General features: G+C 45.1%; 3 protein-coding genes and 1 pseudogene across 3 annotated transcripts; all 4 read left to right on the forward strand.

Annotated features, from left to right (window-relative positions):
- Positions 1-5,758: 5,758 nt before the first annotated feature.
- On the forward strand, positions 5,759-9,605 carry LOC127244592 (cytochrome c oxidase subunit 1-like). The gene is made up of 2 exons (XM_051265159.1): positions 5,759-9,529; positions 9,579-9,605. The coding sequence occupies exons 1-2, from the start codon at positions 8,702-8,704 to the stop codon at positions 9,603-9,605; spliced, it is 855 nt and encodes a 284-aa protein (XP_051121116.1). The 5' UTR covers positions 5,759-8,701.
- Positions 9,601-11,804, forward strand: LOC127244589 (cytochrome c oxidase subunit 1-like). The gene is made up of 3 exons (XM_051265156.1): positions 9,601-9,806; positions 9,894-9,940; positions 10,393-11,804. Exons 1-3 carry the CDS (start codon positions 9,678-9,680, stop codon positions 11,255-11,257), a joined length of 1,041 nt encoding a protein of 346 aa, XP_051121113.1. The 5' UTR covers positions 9,601-9,677; the 3' UTR covers positions 11,258-11,804.
- A 572-nt stretch (positions 11,805-12,376) lies between these two features.
- LOC127244587 (NADH-ubiquinone oxidoreductase chain 4-like) lies at positions 12,377-18,546 on the forward strand. Its single transcript, XM_051265154.1, has one exon. It carries the CDS (start codon positions 14,373-14,375, stop codon positions 14,889-14,891), a length of 519 nt encoding a protein of 172 aa, XP_051121111.1. The 5' UTR covers positions 12,377-14,372; the 3' UTR covers positions 14,892-18,546.
- On the forward strand, positions 15,179-18,546 carry LOC127244593 (NADH-ubiquinone oxidoreductase chain 4-like; annotated as a pseudogene).
- Positions 18,547-19,441: the final 895 nt, after the last annotated feature.

A 19,441-nucleotide genomic window follows, 5' to 3' on the forward strand; every position in this document is an offset into this window, starting at 1 on the left:
CTAAGAGGCCCCCTTGAACAAATTCTTAAAGGTTAGGTTACTACCTGCTTCTACGGAAGAGGTTGACTTTGTACCACCCGGGGGTCATATAGGTCTCTATCCGGAGCGATAAGAACGAAAGGGTTGGTGTGGCCACAGCTACAACTACTGGCCCTTCAAAAGGCTTAGATTCTAAGAGCGCTACTGAAAGCCCTTTTTTAGGTCGTCTAATAAGGTAGGTTAAGCCCCGAAAGCCTTTGGTACTTCGGTAGGGCTAAAGCCCTTAAACCAAAAAAAAGTTACACCCTTCCCCTATTTTTTTTATCCATTTCATTCTCTATTTGGCCCACTTCAAACAAAATGAGAAAAAGGGGTTGGTCAATAGCATAGCTCTTTCTTTCCCCGGTCTCCTTTCTCTGGAGAGGCCTTCGCATTCCTAATCCGGTAGGGTCGGACGGCTTTGTTTGCCCCAGCTTGGCAAATCGCATCCCCGCACAACAACATTGTGCGCCCCTTACCGTTCTCGCTTAGTGTTTCAACGGCTGGGAAGGCAGTCGTAGAAGCAAAGCCTATCGCCACGCCGACCATCAGAGATTGGGCTCCTTCTCAAAGATTTGATGGAATGGCCCAGCCCCAAAAGGAAAGTGTTAGTACGCGATGCGTTCCATTTGTACGAATCGCGAACATACCACGCACGACCGGACGTAGAGCCACTAAGAGCTGGCAGACCAGGCCGGGCGCAGGTTCCAGATCCGAAAAGTCGAGTCTCGGATCAGCCTAGTGCACCAACCACGTGGTACGACGGGCACTCAAAGACCTGGCGAATGATGGCCCACTCCACCCAAGAGCGCTTATGTTATAGGGGAACTCATGGCTGGAAACAACCCTTATGGGTTGGGTTGTTTTGATATCCGGCAGGAATAATAAAAAAAAAAAGTCCAGGTTGGTTGGTGAGCCTAGTGATAGGAGACTATCTAGCTTGGTTCGGAGAGCACTTGTTGGGTGAAAGATTTTTTTGTTGCTAAATGTTACGGCCTAAATGCTGAACTATTGACCCTACTTGTTTGGATGGGTGTTCACCCCAAAGTGTTCCCGGACTGCATGCATACATCCGTAAGTAACTTAGTGCAACATGGCAAATTTCATTGAGAGGAATCAGCAAAGAAAAGAAAAAGAGGTCAACAACATCTTAATGTATTTTGAGAGATTGTCCTGGGGCTGAGGAGTGTGAATCTTTTTTAGCCAAGAGCTTGACCGGGTGAACCAGCATATAGTGCAAATAGTGCAAAGCACCTTTTCGGAAAAGTCCAGTTCAAGACAAAGGAAGGGAAAAGCCCAATTCCTGTATCCAAAACGCCCGATCCGACCTCTTATTCAAAAGCCAAGGATCACGGTGTGAAGAAGAGGAAGACAGGTCATTGGAAGAGAGCAGAGGTACGAGAGGAAAGGAAGACTCTTACCATCGATTCCATTGTTCTTTGTCAGATGGAATGAAGCAGGTCAGAAACGAAAATCAGATTTAGATGATGGCTTTCAAAAGAACGAGTAAGGCTAACTTGAATGAAGCTATGGATTCCAATAAACGTGTTACCAGACCTGTAAACTCGGCGGAGATTGGGTCCGGCCAGTCCCTAGGTCTCCATGAATTGCCTCGTTTGGAACTGTCGAGGGCTTGGGAACAAAAAGTTCGAGCTCTCCGTGAGCTCATTCGTAAAGAAGATCCCTCCCTAGTGAAACGAAATGTAAGGGAATATCTAAAAGTGAAAAGAATCACTCAGGTTGTTTGGAATTGCATTGCGGGGGAAGTGAGGGCTAAGTCAGGAGGGCTGGCACTCTTGTGGGATAAGGAGGTTTCGGTGGTAGTTCAGAGCTATTCCCAAAGGCATATTAATGCTATTTACGAAATTAGCGATAATCAACCTAGATGGAGATTTACAGGGTTTTATGGATAGCCGCAAAAAGGAAGGGGGCTTCTCTTAGGGAAAATTGGCAACTTCAGGACTTAAGGGATGCCTTAGATAATTGCAGGTTATTTGACCTGGGGTGCATATGGTTAAAGTATACGTGGTGCAATCGTAGAATGACTACTGGCACAACTAAGGAGAGCTTTACTTTAATTACAATAAATGCTTGAAAATCCCACCTAGGCTGATATTGACTTTCCATCGAAGTTTCCATTATCTCAACAACCGGGGAAGGAGCAAGGTATAAGCCAAGAAACTTCCATCGAAGAGTAACTCATAAGCTTTGACTTCGAATAGCAAAAGCAACCTCTGCCTATCTTTCAGTCGTCAGCCTAAGGTTTCACGTAGAAGCTAGCGGGCATGCTATCTCAGGCTTCCCTGCATCCGATCACAAGGAATTAGCAATAGAACTATCTGGCAAGAAAGCTGCCAGACCTATTCTACGAGCTGCTTCCAAAGGTGAGAAAGCCTGTTTCTCTGAGCTAGGATCACATGTCCGGAAAACAATCCGAGATGTATGATACCGAACCGACATCCCTGTTTGGAATAGGATTTTTTTGAAAGGGACCGGATAACCACTCGCTGTTTGCTAGTACCAGAGTTGGATGCTTACTTCGCTTTCTTTCCTTCCGGCTTTCAAGCCTACGTTTGCTGGAATGACTGATCTTATTCCAAGGCTGGCTGTATAAGTGACTGATTGGCACTGATTCCGCTTCCCTCCGATTTCGATCTGCTAGCAACTCCGATAGTTAACAATTCCTATCCTCTCTTTGACGGCCAAGCAAGCAACAAGGCTCTTTTCAGCCTTTCCGAAGGGTCTTTATCCTGATTCAATAGAATAATATATGTATATACTGGCTCGCTACTACTACAACTACTACTCGAACTACCCGAGACACAACCAGACTTGCTACGGAGCATCGACAGGTCGGGGGCTAATCCCCTATTCCGTAACCAGCAAGTGTGTTACAGGCCGTGTTTATTACCGCTTTCTAAGTTGTGGGACTTTGCCGTTGAGTTGAGGCAAGCTTAGCCGCCAGCCCCCTTTATTATACATAGCAAGCTCTTGGGGAAGACTTTTGACCACTCCGCGGTCTCCGGATAAGACTGCCAGCCCCCAAGGGAAGGGTTAATGACGCGATGGGCAAAGACAAAGGGACGGTACATAGAGCACCCAGACAATCTCGACAAAGCAAAGAAGAATCATAACTCATAAAGTACGGACCGGGAAAGGAATTGGTTCCAAGCTTTCAGAAACCCACTTTCTCGAACTATATGCTCTAAAAAGCAGCTATCATAGGTAAGAGCTCTCATTCGCCAACAAGGAAGACGAAAGGGGTCAACGATCTCACTCGGAAAAGCATTTTCAAGGAAGCGTAAACTCATTAGTAATAGCACAGTGAGAAGAGAAAGCATTAAATACAAATGACTCTATCGAATAAACTAAAGAAGAAGCTTAGGAGTTGCTTTTGCTTTCAGATGTAGACTGAGAGCTAGTGAAAGTGTCGATGAAAGGGTTTCAAACCCGGCATTTTGAGATAAAACTATCCGATCAGAGCAAAGACCGTCTGGCGAAAGGCATAAAGCAGTAAGCGATGTAAGCTCAGAGGAACTCTACTGGCAAAGCAACGTAGGCGCTAATGAGAAAGTAAAGGGACTCTATTATCGAATCTAAAGGCATCTCTTTTGGATTCAACAAAGGCTAGTCCTTCCCATATAAATAAGCTAGCGGTCAAGTTCTAAGCAAGGGCCGAAGGAAGCTAACAATAGGCAATCATCCCGGGCAGGGGTCTTTCTCTTCAAAGGCTGTTGGCCTCAGTAAGCCCTTTCATCGAAGAGGAGCGAAGAGGGCGGAATAGAGCTAATTGCAACTGATTCTATAGCTGCCAGAAAATGCTGCTTTTGTTTGTGCTATCGTTTTGAGATCCTAGCTTGCAAGGTCTTACTGCTTAGAGGTTATATATACGAAAAGAAAAACCTCCGAGAAAGAAAATATCCTTTCTATGGATGAAGAGAAATCCCGGGAAATACCCTCAAGCATCCCCGCAAGAGACCACTTCTCACTAGCTCTTTGATCCAACGCCAGATGTGTCATTCCTAAGAATTGCTTTCAATGGCCAGCAATCAAAGGGATGCGCGAAAGCCCTTGCTTGTTCCAGTTGGTCCTATACATGTGACCCGTGGGGCAAACTTCTACCAATAACTTGTTGCCAGTTGCTCCAACTGCCCAGATCTCAGGTGCGGAGGTTGAGACCCAAGCTGTGCTATCACCAAGAGCAATTCGCAAAGACCCCTTTAAATGTTATTCTACAGGAGACAAGGTGTCTGTTGCTGCTACTGAAGAGGAACTTCGTGATTTTAGTCGTGAATTACCAGCAAGGATTGAGAAAGATGTCATTCATATTGAACCAGATCCTGAGTTTGGTTCTGGCGCTGCTATCCCTACTGAAATCAATCCTCCAGTTCCCCCCTCAATAATTCATTGAAATGCAGCCTATTTGAAACGAAATCCCCGGAAAGAAACTTCATAATAAGCCCATTTCAGATTCAGACTAAACAATATTTTCTATTTTTTTGGGGGCCTTTGGAGCCAACTTTCCTTGAGACCTATTTTCCAGCATTCACATTTTGCCTTTCGGCACTATAGTACTTTCCCTGCCTTCCTTTGCCCATCTGAGATCGAATGAGGGTATACGATCAGATCTGCTCTTGCTTTGTGGCTTCTAGCCGGCAAGAGACATGACAGAAGAGAGAGAGCACAGATAGGAAACCGAACCGCCCTGCCCATTTTTTGAGTAGGTGATTCACTACCGGAGCATAATTTTTCATTTCTTTTCCGTTATACGCACTGCTATCAGCCCAGGACTCCGATCTTACCAATCTCCACATCTCCTCTTGAACGGAATTCCAGACCAGCACGACCTACTCGTTGGTTGAGTTGATTTCTCAAGCACTTGCAGCGGAAACTAATAGTTGACCAACCGCGGATACGCAAACAAGAACCATGGCATGAGATGCACTTTCCTTAGTATAAAGCAAACCGAAGCTTCTGCCCCAAGGCACCAGCGCATTCCCTTCCTTCTTCTACTATTGATCTTGTCGGTAAGTATATCTGTCGTGGGGCATGATATTCAAGAATTTCTCAAGTACTTGCTGCACTTCCTTCGAACCAAGCAGATTCCTGGACATTACATCTCGCGGAAGACTTTTGACTTTTCTCCGGCATGCATTCTATTGTCGCCCAACATATTACATGGTAGTGCATGAAGATCTATGAATCGGTCACATCGCTAGCCCTTTGAGAACCTTACTAATAGAAAGGCGCTCAAGCATGCGAAGAAAGCTCTTCGAGCTTCTCTTAATAAACTAAACTAGAAAGGTTTGTAGAAAAGGGCTTCGTCAAGTTCCGCTTGCTGCTTTTCATTTTTATAGGAGTAGGTGCTTGCTGCTCGCTCGCTGTCTACTAAATGAGCCTTCACTGCCCGCCCGGCCCCTATCTTTAATCTTAAGTAAAGTGAAGTCAAATCAATGAAGTGAACAGCCCAACCTCTGCAGTTGGAAGCTTTGCCAGGAAGCTTCTACTTCTTGAAGCTTTCTTTCCCCTAAGAATTCCGAAAGACAACAATAGACCTGCAACTATAGTATAGGAAAAAGCTTCTCTTTGATAGCAGTCATAGGTACGTTCAGAAAGGATCTGATCGTAGATGGAGACTGAAACCTGTGTGGGGGTAGGGGCGGATGTAGCCAAGTGGATCAAGGCAGTGGATTGTGAATCCACCACGCGCGGGTTCAATCCCCGTCGTTCGCCCATCAATAAATGGACCATTTATTTCGGAGACACAAGACAAACCTAGAAAGCATTTTTTCTGCAAGTCATCTCGAGTTCAAAGGCATCCAAGCAATGAGTATCCGATTGAAAGATAGAAAGCATAGTTCGCCTCGCCTACTTGCTGCAGACCTCTCCCGCCCATCAGGATATATTCAAGAAGTTTCTTGCTTGCGTCCAAGTTCCAACCGAAACGACTCCTGCGGAACTTGAACAGGCCCTACACGACTCGGAGAAAGAAAGCAATGCCAAGACATAGAACGATGGGCTTTCCCTAGCTTTAGAAGGTAACCATCTTCGATACTAATCGCCATAGTCTGGAGCGTTCGTCGCGACTACAACTATTTCGAACATATTAGCCTTCGCTCCGATACTTGTTACCTTCTCCTTCGTCGTCGCCCCTTCGTTACCTAATTCCCTATACAGAGAGTGAGCTCCCTCATGGGAAACCCAAACTACTAAGAGATATAGCGTGCATTAGCGTTCGCCCATATTAGATGGTAGTTCCATGGTTCTAAAGATGCATGAGATGTTCGCCTTCTAAGGAAGGAAGGTGGTCTTAGATCCAAATAGAACTGGTTTAAATCCGTAGAAACTCAATCAAAAACAGAAAGAAGGAAAGCGGAAGGGGGAAGGTCTGAGGAAGTAAGTGATTTGCGGGTCCGCAGCTGGGGAAGAAACCAAGAATCTTCCTGCCTAAAGAGAGAAAGGGCAATCGTAGACGAGGTTGGGTTTGTGTTCCGTAAATTCTCATTCTTCCCCCTAGATCCCCTAGATCCCCTAGATCCCCTAGATCCCCTAGATCCCCTAGATCAAAGTCTAAAACCAAGGAAAATAGAAAGAACTCTCTTTTCGTTCTGAACTAGACTCTATCTATACTCTATATATATAGCTTCGTTAAGCTGTATGGAGGGAATAGAAAAGAATAATTGATCATGGAAAAGAAAAGTTCATCTATGTCTATTGATAGTGTGAGTCATAAGAGTTTGATGTCTATTGATAGACTTTCGCATAAAATTTCTTCTTGGGAAGGGATTTTTCAGGACCACCCTGGTCTTCACCCTTCCAGTGAACGTCTAGTGGAACTTCCATCTGATATACGCAAGAAGTTGTGGGAGTTGATGGCTAACAAGAGTGCCCAAGATGTGTTGGTTGCATCCGAGGTCGAAAGCGCTCCACCTGAATTCGAAAAATTATTTGCTGAAATAGAAAAGAAATGCGAAGAGTTGGTTCTATTGTCGAATAGACAAATCCCGCCGGAGTGGAACATGGCCGATCTTATTCGCACTGTTATGGGAAACGACGCTCTTCAAATCCCAGGACATCTCCAAGATACCTATTATGATGTTATTTTAAGGGGAGCCACTAGTTGGTTCTTTGAGGATCTTGGGAACTTTCTCGATTTGATCAACTATGCCCCCGGGCCTTAGCCCTTAGAATCTCATTCAAAACCGGCGTGGCGCTGCTGGATGCTTCTGATCAATAGAAGAAGAAGAGGAGTCAGCCAAAAAGAAAGATCACCGAAAGTAACGACCACCAAGATAGGCATAGTAATGAAATCTTTTGATCACCCATTTTTTGAAAACCATTTTTGGGGGCTTCCGCCTTACACAAGGCGGATTGGATTGCCTGAATCACGAGTCTTATATACTGTGTTACGATCACCTCATATTGATAAAAAGTCCAGAGAACAATTTGAAATGAAAATCAAGAACCAATTTTTTGTCATAAAAACCGAAAGGCATGAATTGCGCAAGAAGTTCTTTCGGTTAAAACGCCGTGCGACTCGGAGGACATAAGACTTCTTGGTCAAGCCAAAAAGATTGCCGACTTCCTCCCACCATGCCTGGCCCTTTACCTTACCTTAAGAAGAAAGAGGGGGTATGAAGCGTGGGAAAGAATGCAAGAAGTGTATGATAGAAGTAACCTTAAGGAGTGGCGGCAAACCTCTTGATTGATCAACGTGAGTGAACTGTGCTTAGACGCTTCGTAAAACCGCACCGATCTACGAGAGGAGCTGATAGATGAGTAGGCTTCCCCTTTCGATTCACGGAATGTGATCTGGGCCACGATGGGAGTTTGCGTGCCTCGGTAGGAAAGAGATCACCGGAGTATAGCACAAGATCGCCTTTTCTTGCTGCCATGGGGTCGACCTGTGAACAAGGTAAACCCAATGGGAACCAAAAAACGGGGATACCGCATTGGGCAGAAGACGATCCAAAAAGCGAAGGCTCACCCTTGGTTGAAGAAAGAAGTCAGGGGCGAAAGCCGCTCGACCGATCCCTTGAACCTAACCCTCGGGAGTTTAGGGGCTCGACCGAGGGGAGAGGAAGGAGGGGAAGCTTACCTTAAACTTCAAAGGGGAAAGGGGGTGAGATAGGCAAGAGGTTTTGATTCCTTTTCCACTAGAAAGCCCGGCCGCGAGGAATCAAGAGATCTTTGCCGGTGCTGACTTGGATCTCGGGTGACGGAATAAGGCGGCCAAAAGCTTAGAGCAGTCGCGGTCGAAGCTTGGCTACAGCGAAGCGCTTACCAAGCGCGAAGGAAAGGCCTCCGCCACTTGAGCCGTATGCGGGGGAACTCGCACGTGCGGTTCTTAGGGGGGGGAGCTAGTAGGAGCCATCCCATCCCAATAGCGTATATTTTCCGCTCAATATTCAATTTTCTTTTCTTGCAAGACCCGTTCGGATAAGGGAAAACTCCAGAGATTGCTTCGAAGTAAGATCCTTGCGTTGACCCTTTCCTGAACCAGAACCGGGTCCGGGTGAGAGGAAAAGAGGATCCAAATGTCCCATCAATAAAGGTTGGGCTTTCCGGACCTTCCCCAAAACCCCCTCACGGACCCTTTTTCAATAAATAAGCCCCGCTTCATAAGCCATAACTTTAAATGGCCCCTCTCTGATAAGGAAGGAAAGGAAAGAATCTCCATTTTATGACAAATCCGGTCCGATGGCTGTTCTCCACTAACCACAAAGATATAGGGACTCTATATTTCATCTTCGGTGCCATTGCTGGAGTGATGGGCACATGCTTTTCAGTACTGATTCGTATGGAATTAGCACGACCCGGCGATCAAATTCTTGGTGGGAATCATCAACTTTATAATGTTTTAATAACGGCTCACGCCTTTTTAATGATCTTTTTTATGGTTATGCCGGCGATGATAGGTGGATCTGGTAATTGGTCTGTTCCGATTCTGATAGGTGCGCCTGACATGGCATTTCCACGATTAAATAATATTTCATTCTGGTTGTTGCCACCAAGTCTCTTGCTCCTATTAAGCTCAGCCTTAGTAGAAGTGGGTAGCGGAACTGGGTGGACGGTCTATCCGCCCTTAAGTGGTATTACCAGCCATTCTGGAGGAGCAGTTGATTTAGCAATTTCTAGTCTTCATCTATCTGGTGTTTCATCCATTTTAGGTTCTATCAATTTTATAACAACTATCTCCAACATGCGTGGACCTGGAATGACTATGCATAGATCACCCCTATTTGTTTGGTCCGTTCTAGTGACAGCATTCCCACTTTTATTATCACTTCCGGTACTGGCAGGGGCAATTACCATGTTATTAACTGATCGAAACTTTAATACAACCTTTTTTGATCCTGCTGGAGGGGGAGACCCAATATTATACCAGCATCTCTTTCGGTTCTTCGGTTTGAAATGGCCCTTTTCAGATTCAAATCTGAATACGCATTGCGCTGTATGCTGGGACTGTCTGCTTAATGGGACTCCTACTATGTTCATAAGTGGTTTTCTAGTAAAACCCCGATCTAGTCAAAATGGAGTATCTAAGACACAATCAGCAGGTAACCAACGACATAAAAGCAGTCTAGTAGGAACCTCAGAGACTACATGCGCAACAACTTATCCTAAATCCTTCTGTGAGTGGCTAGCTGGAATTATCGATGGTGATGGAAGTATTCAAGTTAGTAAACAAGGATATACTTCTCTTGAAATTACTATGGGACTTGAAGATCTACGACTACTACGATATATCCAACATATGCTTGATGGAAGTATTAAAATGCGATCAGGTGCTAAAGCAACTCGTTATCGACTACATAATCAACTTGGTATGATTAAACTAATGAATTGTATTAATGGTCATATTCAACATTCAGCACGACTACTTCAACTACATCGTGTCTGTCAAGTACTGGATATCCCTGTAATTCTACCTATTACACTAGATGCTCAATCAAATTGGTTTGCAGGATTCTTTGATGCTGATGGTACCATTAGTATCGCTATGAAGAATCGACTACCTCAACTAAGTATTCGAGTAACTAATAAACTTCTACAAGATGTAGAGTCAACTAAGGTAGTATTTGGAGGAAATATCCACTTTTCTAGTAGTCAAAATGGTTACTATAACTGGTCTGTACAAAGTCGAAAAGATGTTATCATGATGCTAGATTACTTTAAATCAAGTACTTTCCGAAGTCATAAATCACGACGATTCTTCCTTATTGAGGAATATTACAGTCTTTACGATCTCAAAGCATTTAAACCTGACAGTATTCACCATAAAGCATGGCTAGCTTTCCTAGACAAATGGAATTACATAAGTTGATGATATAGTCCACCTTTCTTCTATTCATCCGCTTCTATTATACGAAGAGAGAAGCACCCTGAAGTTTACATCCTAATTCTGCCCGGATTCGGTATCATAAGTCATATTGTTTCGACTTTTTCGGGAAAACCGGTTTTCGGGTATCTAGGCATGGTTTATGCCATGATCAGTATAGGCGTCCTTGGATTTCTTGTTTGGGCTCATCATATGTTTACTGTGGGCTTAGACGTTGATACCCGCGCCTACTTCACCGCAGCTACCATGATCATAGCTGTCCCCACTGGAATCAAAATCTTTAGTTGGATCGCTACCATGTGGGGGGGTTCGATACAATACAAAACACCCATGTTATTTGCTGTAGGGTTCATCTTTTTGTTCACCATAGGAGGACTCACGGGAATCGTTCTGGCAAATTCTGGGCTAGACATTGCTCTACATGATACTTATTATGTGGTTGCACATTTCCATTATGTACTTTCTATGGGAGCCGTTTTTGCTTTATTTGCAGGATTTCACTATTGGGTAGGTAAAATCTTTGGTCGGACATACCCTGAAACTTTAGGTCAAATCCATTTTTGGATCACTTTTTTCGGGGTTAATCTGACCTTCTTTCCTATGCATTTCTTAGGGCTTTCGGGTATGCCACGTCGCATTCCAGATTATCCAGATGCTTACGCTGGATGGAATGCCCTTAGCAGTTTTGGCTCTTATATATCCGTAGTTGGGATTTGTCGTTTCTTCGTGGTCGTAACAATCACTTCAAGCAGTGGAAAGAACAAAAGATGTGCGGAAAGTCCTTGGGCTGTTGAACAGAATCCAACCACACCGGAATGGATGGTACAAAGTCCTCCAGCTTTTCATACTTTTTCCGAACTTCCAGCTATCAAAGAGACGAAAAGCTATGTGAAGTAAAAGAAGAAAAGGTCGACGATTGCTACTAAGAACCTAACAGAACTTTGAAAAGAAAGATCTAGACAACCTTCCAGCAATAGAGATTTCTCTCGAAAGGGACGGAGCGAACTATCGTGTCCACGAGTTTAGTCAAAGCGCCACTCTTTTTTCCGGATTTCCTTTGGGTCTTAGCACCCCTCACTAGTGAAAGCTTATCTTCTCGTTCCTAAGCTAATCAATGGGATGAGATGGGAGTAAGAGGTCGCGAAGGAGTGATCCTGGCTGGTTGGTCACGCGGGGGATAACCATTGAGCCAAGCAGATTGCCATAGATTGGTGTCCTTGCCGTCACCAATGACACGTACTCTTCCGCTTTGGAGAATTGGCTTATCTCTTTCCTAGGTCTATTCATAAATCATAAAGGCATGCTCTCTTGAATCCAAAAGAGATGCTTTGCGGCGAGGACTAAAGCTACTAGTAAGACGGGAGGGCTCTCTTATTCTTATAGGCTCTCAACTAGCAATATCCGTAGTACCAGAACTGGCTGAGGCTTGGCATTAGAAGACGATAAAGTCAATGGAAGGAAGGAGCTCAACTCTGAATTCAGTATTGGAATAGTGGAACTGCTACGTTTCCTCTATTGATAGCAATAGTAGAGTTAGAGATCTTAGCATTAGAGGCTTTTTTTCTTCTATCAATAATGCTTCTTCTTTCTAGCAATTAGAGATAGATCGAAAGGGGGGTCTGCTCCTACTCTTAGTGTAAGCAAGACCTGCCTTAGTTCTCGCTTTGGTAGTTCAGGTAGGAAAGCCAACTCAAGACGGAAAGCAAGAGGCCCTCCAGCAAGAAGTTAGCAAGAGTTAGCGGCGAGGCTAGTCAGTAAAGGCAGTCTACCACTAGCGGTCACAAAAAAGTAGATTTCAAAGATCCTATTTGACTCACAGAACCACGTACTCAAGACATAGCTATCAACCTTCCAAGAAGCAATAATCATAAGGCTCAGTTCATCGATTGCTGTGGATTCTCTTGAAGTAGAAGATTCTATTCATGAGCAGAAGTATCCCCTGAATGGCCCCTCCTTAGGAGGGAGGGGAAAGCCTTTCAAGAAATTCATTCCTCTATGAATATATAGGCTACGAGGTTCAACTGCTTTTTACAGGGCGGACTGGTTAAAAAGACTCATCCCGCGAAGCCGAAAAGGCATCTTTTTCAAACGTTTCACCTCCTTTCCTTTGATTGGTGTAAGGTGACATAAACCACAAACCGCATTCTAGCAGCCCTAAAAAAAGAATCTCTAGCGAAGCTGTCAACTCAACCTAAAGAAAGCGATCCGCTAGTCTAATCTATTCTCTGCTTTTCGAACAATGATTTTATATACAACGGGGTCTTCTGCTGACCCAGAAGCTCTTTCCGAACTAATAATAAAGGAATAGAAACTATCGGAGTCTGACCTGACCCAGAGATCTAAGGAGTTTATTAAAGAGAATTTGCACATACGAAAAACGACTACCTGAGATGGCTGTAATTGAGTAAAAAAGGCCGGGGAAGTGCTAGAAGATGTACATAGGGATTTTGGTGACGAAAGCATCGAACGGCGACAGGAAATAGAGAGACTAAATGGCAAACAGGAGTCCGGAGGATTATCTGAGGTGGAAGCAGCTTCCATTCCCTCTGGCTCCATATTCTTCTTTTAGGCCTACCTCTTCGTTTTTTCTTAGGCTTTGTAGCTTTAGGCGGGGCTTTTTCACCGTGCGCAGCCATATATAGGTTTAATGGTCTCACAATCCCTAAGAGCATGCATTATAGTAGTCTCAGCTTTCTTGCATCTTGGACAGGTGCTAACATCTTTCATATGCCTTCGTTTCCGCTGCTCATTTGTTATTTGTTATCTATTATGCTATTATGCAACACAAGCCAAAGGAGCTTTTAAGCGAGGCCCTTGCCATTTCCAAACAATCTCCCACTCCCTGCTACGTTGGTCCCAATTTTCCCCTTCAATGAGCTCATAAGCTGTGCAACTAGAGAATGTTCCATTCTTTGATGGTCCCCTTCGATCACCATTACCTCTTTGATTCGGCGGCTTAATGCCCGCTTTTTTAAGACACGATGCCGCTGGTAAGAGATGCTGAAATTTATCCCACTTCCAACACCCATTCTCATCAAAAAAAAGAAGCCATGCATCTTGACAAGTCCTCTTGAGGAACTGCAGCTATAGCTTTATCAAGGTTTTTTATTCCTCATCCACCATGAATCCTTCAATAAATTTGGAATCCGCCCATTGCCAATTACCCACTGAATCCCTTTAAGATTTAAGAATAGAATCCCACACCTTGAAAATTCCTTTGGCCACGGGTTGAGGAAGACCAACCCAATCTCGAATGTATTTACTACGTAACACCTTCACCCATAGCGCATTAGGAAGAGTCAATATTCCCCACCCGAGCTTCATAACATAAGAAAAGCTGAATTCCATCCATCCTCACCTTTATACATGAATTTGGATGTCAATAATTTCCTCCTCGGGTCTCTATAAAACAGAATGAAAAGCCCGGGTTACAGGACAAAAGGAGAGAGGAAAAGTAGAAAGGGGGGAAGAAGTGACGTGCTAGTTCTTACTGACACTTCTTGATCTAACTTTCATTTTTGAGTGCTTTCTTTGTTCTCTTATTTATTTGGATTGAATTCAACTCAACTCCCATTGTTCTATGTCTTGGCATTCCTTTCTTTCTCTTCTTTTTATCCCTTCGACGAATTTCGGCTATGACCAATGCCCCACTAGCTGAATAGGCGTAAGAAAGCTACCTGAAAAAAGGCAAGGTGCACCTTGGATTGAACTCGACGAATTGCATTTTGCCAGAGATATTTTTTGAGTTAGAAAGATTCTCTATTGGAAATTCAAAATAAAGAAAATAAAAGCGCATACGCGGGAAGGGGGCCCCAATACTTTTTCATTCAGGGGGGGAGGGGGAGACTAGCCTCATTACTTCCCACTGGGCGAGAGGTGCACCTAACCCACCTACCCACTCATCAATCACGGTGTTCAGCTGACTTGCACTGATAGACCCCTATTGTATTGGAATTAGGCGCCCATCTTTTGACTGTTGTCAATTCATTTCTTCAATGTTCGATTCTACTCTATGTTAGAACAATGGTATTTTGATCTAAGTGGTCTTATTCTTTCTCCCGTGCTAGGAAGCATTACTCCTCTTTTCATTCCAAATTCAAGAATACGACCGATACGATTGATTGGTCTGTGCGCCTCTCTTATTACTTTTTTGTATCCCCCTGTTCTTCGGATACAATTCGATCCTTCTACGGCCAAATCTCAATTTGTGGAAAGCCTTCGATGGCTTCCTTATGAAAACATCAATTTGGATTTGGGTATAGACGGTATCTCTTTATTCTGCGTGATATTGACCACATTTCTGATCCCTATTTGCATTTTAGTGGGTTGGTCTGGTATGAGAAGTTATGGGAAAGAGTATATTACAGCATCTCTAATTCGTGAATTTCTAATGATCGCCGTGTTCTGCATGCTGGATCCTCTACTATTCTATGTTCTTCCCGAAAGTGTGCCAATCCCTATGTTGTGCGGAGCTGAGCATCCTCTATTCGCTGGGATAAAGCTTTTCCTCTGCAGGGGCCTTGTGCAGTAAACCCCCTACGGGCGGTCGTCCGTCGTCGTAAAGTAGTCCCCGCGAAGCTTTCGGGAAGAGGGGTAGTCTTGTGTGTAAGCATAGCATTTCTGGTCGAACCCGCCCAACCCAACTAAGAAGAACCGAACCTGACAGACACATCTTTTTCCTTTTGGGAGGGTACGTAGAGTAGTGGGTACCTCGTAGGACCTCGACCCGCCTACTCGGGTCTTGTATGGATATGCAGGAAGGGGTGCTCCTAGGTGTGTGTAGGGGTTGTGTTTGTTCGCGAGAATGGATTCCTCTAAATGGGGGGTGTGGACACACTTGCGCGAATTCGGGTAACGGCTACAAGGGAGAAATCGAAAGGAAACTGTACCCGACCGGGGATGGACGTAAACTCGTAAGCTGCCGAGGGTAGGGATAATCGTCCAGGTCTTATTGTGAAAGAAAAAAGCCGCCCCGCCACAGCAGGCGGGTTGCTTCCTCTGTCGTCGCCGGCGAGCTCTTGGTGAGGAGACCTTAGGAGTTGTTGCTAAAACAAACGGGGGAGGGGAGGATCGACCCGTTCAGTAGAATTCCGAAGAAAGCAGATGTTGGCAGCAGGTGGAGACATTTTTTTGGCCCCTTCAAAAGGAAATGCGGGCAGGGTAGAGCTCGGCAGAGGGTTCGAGAATAGGGTAGGGTCCTGTCCTTAAGATTCAGATAAGAAAAGAGTTCCAAACCTTTATGCATGCACCTCCGTACAAGTTCCGTCCAGAATGATTGGGAAAGATCAAACCAATTGGAACCGCTCACATCACAGTAGTCGTAGCGTAAAGGCCGTAAGTCGAGGGGCAGCCATAACAGTTGGCTATTCCTTTCACACCTCTCTATCTATAGTACGAGAGAGATCCGCTGCGTGAGCAACCTTATCTATACTAGAAGGCCTTACATGTGCTCTACAGGCCGCACGGAATCTTTCTTCCCAACGAGCACTTTTTGCTTTTGATTTGGAAGACGGGCGTTGCGTTCGGTTCGAAAGGCATGGTTTTCAGTATGTCGGAAAATAGGGCCCCACTAGTCCGGCTAGCTAGTGAGCGGTTCTTTCGGGCGGGCATCTACTGCAACGCAAGCACCATTGTTCGCCACCACCCGAGAAGCAAAAGATGCGAGAGTCCAGGCGGAAAATACGTGCATAGATAGTGGTCTAATGCCAAGGCCGACGACGGAAGCTCGGGACGGAGCCGTATGAGGCGGAAGTCTCACGTACGGTTCTCTGAGAAGGGAGTGGCTACCTACTGGAGCTTCGACCAACCACCACCGGTCAATAGAGCTTTTGGGCCACCCCTTACTCTACCATTATTATAGGGGTATGGGGTTCGAGACAAAGAAAGATCAAGGCAGCATATCAGTTTTTCCTTTATACTTTACTTGGATCTGTTTTTATGCTATTAGCTATTCTGTTGATTCTTCTCCAAACAGGAACCACCGATTTACAAATTTCATTAACCACAGAATTTAGTGAGCGGCGCCAAATCTTTCTATGGATTGCTTCTTTCGCCTCTTTCGCCGTCAAAGTGCCTATGGTACCAGTTCATATTTGGTTACCCGAAGCTCATGTAGAGGCACCTACGGCAGGATCCGTCATCTTGGCAGGAATTCCTTTAAAATTGGGAACCTACGGGTTTTTAAGATTTTCAATACCCATGTTTCCCGAAGCGACACTTTGTTCCACTCCTTTCATTTATACTCCAAGCGCGATTGCTATAATATATACTTCCTCGACCACTTTAAGACAGATCGATCTTAAGAAGATCATAGCTTACTCCTCAGTAGCTCATATGAATCTGGTGACTATTGGTATGTTTAGTCGGGCGGCGGCCGTTAGGTCACCTATTTTGAGTTATGGACACACAAGGCCAAAACATGTGTGCCGGGCGTGCGACCCATCAACCTACTAGCAATGGGGGAGAAAACATAGCATGTCGCAATAAAAGCTTGATTCGAGGCGTCAGCAAAGCCGTCTGTTCCAAAAACAAAAGCCCCAACGCGCCCCGGGACGGGAGTGGAGGGCGGCCCTACGCGCAGGCAACAGCAGGACCGGCTCTACGAAAGTAAGAATCGAATATCGAATCTTTCTCTTGGCTTTCCCAATTCATCCGTGAATAAGAATTCAAGGGCGTGAAGCGAGTGCTTCTAGCTGCTTCGCCCGCTCTTTTGGCGGCTATCTTTTCGCGGCGGAAATGAACGAAAAGCAATATGAACGTGCTATTTTCAAATCGATTGATAGATAGCCTTATCTGTTCTGATAGATCTCTAGAGATAGAGAGGGAATCTATCAAGAATAAGGTTTGGAACCCTATTTCTATCTATTGATGAGACAATTCTCTTTTCATGATCCATCAGAAAAGAAAGAAATCGATATGTATCTGATTACGTCTACATCGTACATAGAGCGCCCAAGCGCTTTTTAGGCCAGCTCAGTTCTCTTATCCATCGGTCCAATGCACTGGGCTCATCTCATGGAGGGAAAAGCCAAAATTACCTTGTCTTGTTCGCCGCCTCGACGCATTCCCTTCTCTCCCCGGTATCGTCCCACACAGAAAGAAAGAGCGCAGAGCCCCGGCCCGACCTGTAGGTCCGCTAACGTAAAGCGAGGAGTTGAGCCTGAACTAGCGAACCGAAGTCACTTTCGGAACCATACTTCCTACAGCTAAGATGTGTCCAGTCCTGCGGGAACGCGCAGCGCAAACGAACGTGAGCTGCTATACCGAATCCCCCGCTGGCCATCGGGGACCGAGTGGTAAGGCCATGATATGCAGGGGAAAATATCACTCATTCTTCCATTGGGGACAGGTGCACGAACGACAACTCCAAACGTCACACATCCGCCGCCTACCGTACGTTTAGGTGGCACCAGCGAGATCCAGCTAAGGTAAGGTCGTGTCGCGGCTGCTCCACTCCGCTGCGGTCTGATGAACTTCACTTCGTTGCCTTCCCGCTAAGAAGCGAATGGGCGCTGTGCCGTGGGTCAGTTTCGGGGCGGAGAGTGAAGAGAGACCAGAAGAATGATTCATTTGGATCGACGAGCTTTTTCAGCCCAAAAACGTTGAATCCATGGAATGTTTGTCTATCCATGAACATCTATTCCATCTCTCTATACATAGTCTCTCTATACATAGTTGCATGATATGATCGCCTTTGTTTGATATGTTCATTCAGTACCAATACAAACGAAAACTACGCCAAAGTGGAAGGGCCACTATAGAAGCTAGAAGTAGCTAGCCTATAGTAATAGTAATAGTAATAGTAATAGTAATAGTAATAGTAATAGTAATAGTAATAGTAATAGTAATAGTAATAGTAATAGTAATAGTAATAGTAATAGTAATAGTAATAGTAGTCGGCCTAACCAAAGCGTCACGACAAGATCCAATTAGCCTTATGAATGGAATCTAAAGTAGGGGGCTTAGCCCGCCCGCCTACCAATCAAAGAGGCTGAGAGTAAGCGTAAGCTCTTCGAGCTTCCCTGAATTCGCTTCGCGGTAGCCGCACAGCACATAGCTGGAAGTCAGAGGGCCCATACTACCTGCCTAACCCTTCGCTCCGAGGGACCGTAGATCTACAAGCGCCTTCTAAAGCACCCCATTCATCCAAAAGAGAAGGGAAGGGGCCTATTTATTTGCATGACCTCTGCAGATTTCACCCTATCTACACCCGGAGCCACGGACCTAGCGGTCCTGCCACCACGCCGCAGAACGTACGCTGTTGAGAGGTTCCATATTGCCGAGACGAAGGGCAGCACTTCTGTACGTGATCGTAGTATGTCACGTCGTCTCGTCCCCGCTGCATCGAAGAGTACCTATGCACTATGTTCCGATTCACTGAGTTGGAAGATAGAGTTGGGGTGGGGGTCTACGATGTGATACTCAAGTATGACCCGGGGAGATACATGCTAACTATGGGTAGGAAGCAGGAACCTTTATGTAAATAATTGTGGGGGGTTACAGATCTCTTATACTACCATCGATCGACAGAGCGGAACGACCAGAAAAAAGAAGTGAAGTTAGAAAGCCGTATGATAGGTGGTAACTATCTTGTACGGTTCGGGGGGTAATCGGCGTACGGAGATCCGTGGGGGGGAATCTTTGGCTCTATCGAACATACAGGGAATTGGAGGTAGCATTCTACCGATGTCAAGTCATGGACTGGTTTCTTCAGCCCTTTTTCTATGTGTTGGTGTTCTATATGACCGACATAAGACTCGACTTGTTAGATATTACGGAGGTTCAGTGAGCACCATGCCGAATCTCCCTACCATTTTCTTCTCTTCCACTTTGGCCAATATGAGTTCACCTGGTACTAGCAGTTTTATCGGGGAATTTCTCATCTTAGTAGGAGCTTTCCAAAGAAATAGCTTAGTAGCGACATTAGCAGCGCTTGGGATGATTTTAGGCGCGGCCTATTCCCTTTGGCTATATAATCGTGCGGTTTCTGGGAATTTCAAACCCGATTTCCTCCATAAATTCTCCGATCCAAATGGCAGAGAAGTTTCCATATTTATACCTTTTCTTGTTGGAGGGGCGACC

Source organism: Andrographis paniculata, unplaced genomic scaffold (assembly GCF_009805555.1).
Source record: "Andrographis paniculata isolate CXL003 unplaced genomic scaffold, ASM980555v1 Contig1END, whole genome shotgun sequence".
Classification (NCBI taxonomy): domain Eukaryota; kingdom Viridiplantae; phylum Streptophyta; class Magnoliopsida; order Lamiales; family Acanthaceae; genus Andrographis; species Andrographis paniculata.

What these genes read in the sequence shown, in the direction of transcription:
- LOC127244587 (XM_051265154.1), top strand. Translation starts at nt 14,373, where the DNA reads ATGTTAGAACAATGGTATTTTGATCTAAGTGGTCTTATTCTTTCTCCC.
- LOC127244592 (XM_051265159.1), top strand. Translation starts at nt 8,702, where the DNA reads ATGACAAATCCGGTCCGATGGCTGTTCTCCACTAACCACAAAGATATA. An exon ending in TGTTCATAAGTGGTTTTCTA is followed by an intron (nt 9,530 to 9,578) that starts GTAAAACCCCGA and finishes CACAATCAGCAG; the next exon opens with GTAACCAACGACATAAAAGC.
- LOC127244589 (XM_051265156.1), top strand. Translation starts at nt 9,678, where the DNA reads ATGGTGATGGAAGTATTCAAGTTAGTAAACAAGGATATACTTCTCTTG. An exon ending in AAGTATTAAAATGCGATCAG is followed by an intron (nt 9,807 to 9,893) that starts GTGCTAAAGCAA and finishes TTCAACATTCAG; the next exon opens with CACGACTACTTCAACTACAT. An exon ending in GTCAAGTACTGGATATCCCT is followed by an intron (nt 9,941 to 10,392) that starts GTAATTCTACCT and finishes TATTATACGAAG; the next exon opens with AGAGAAGCACCCTGAAGTTT.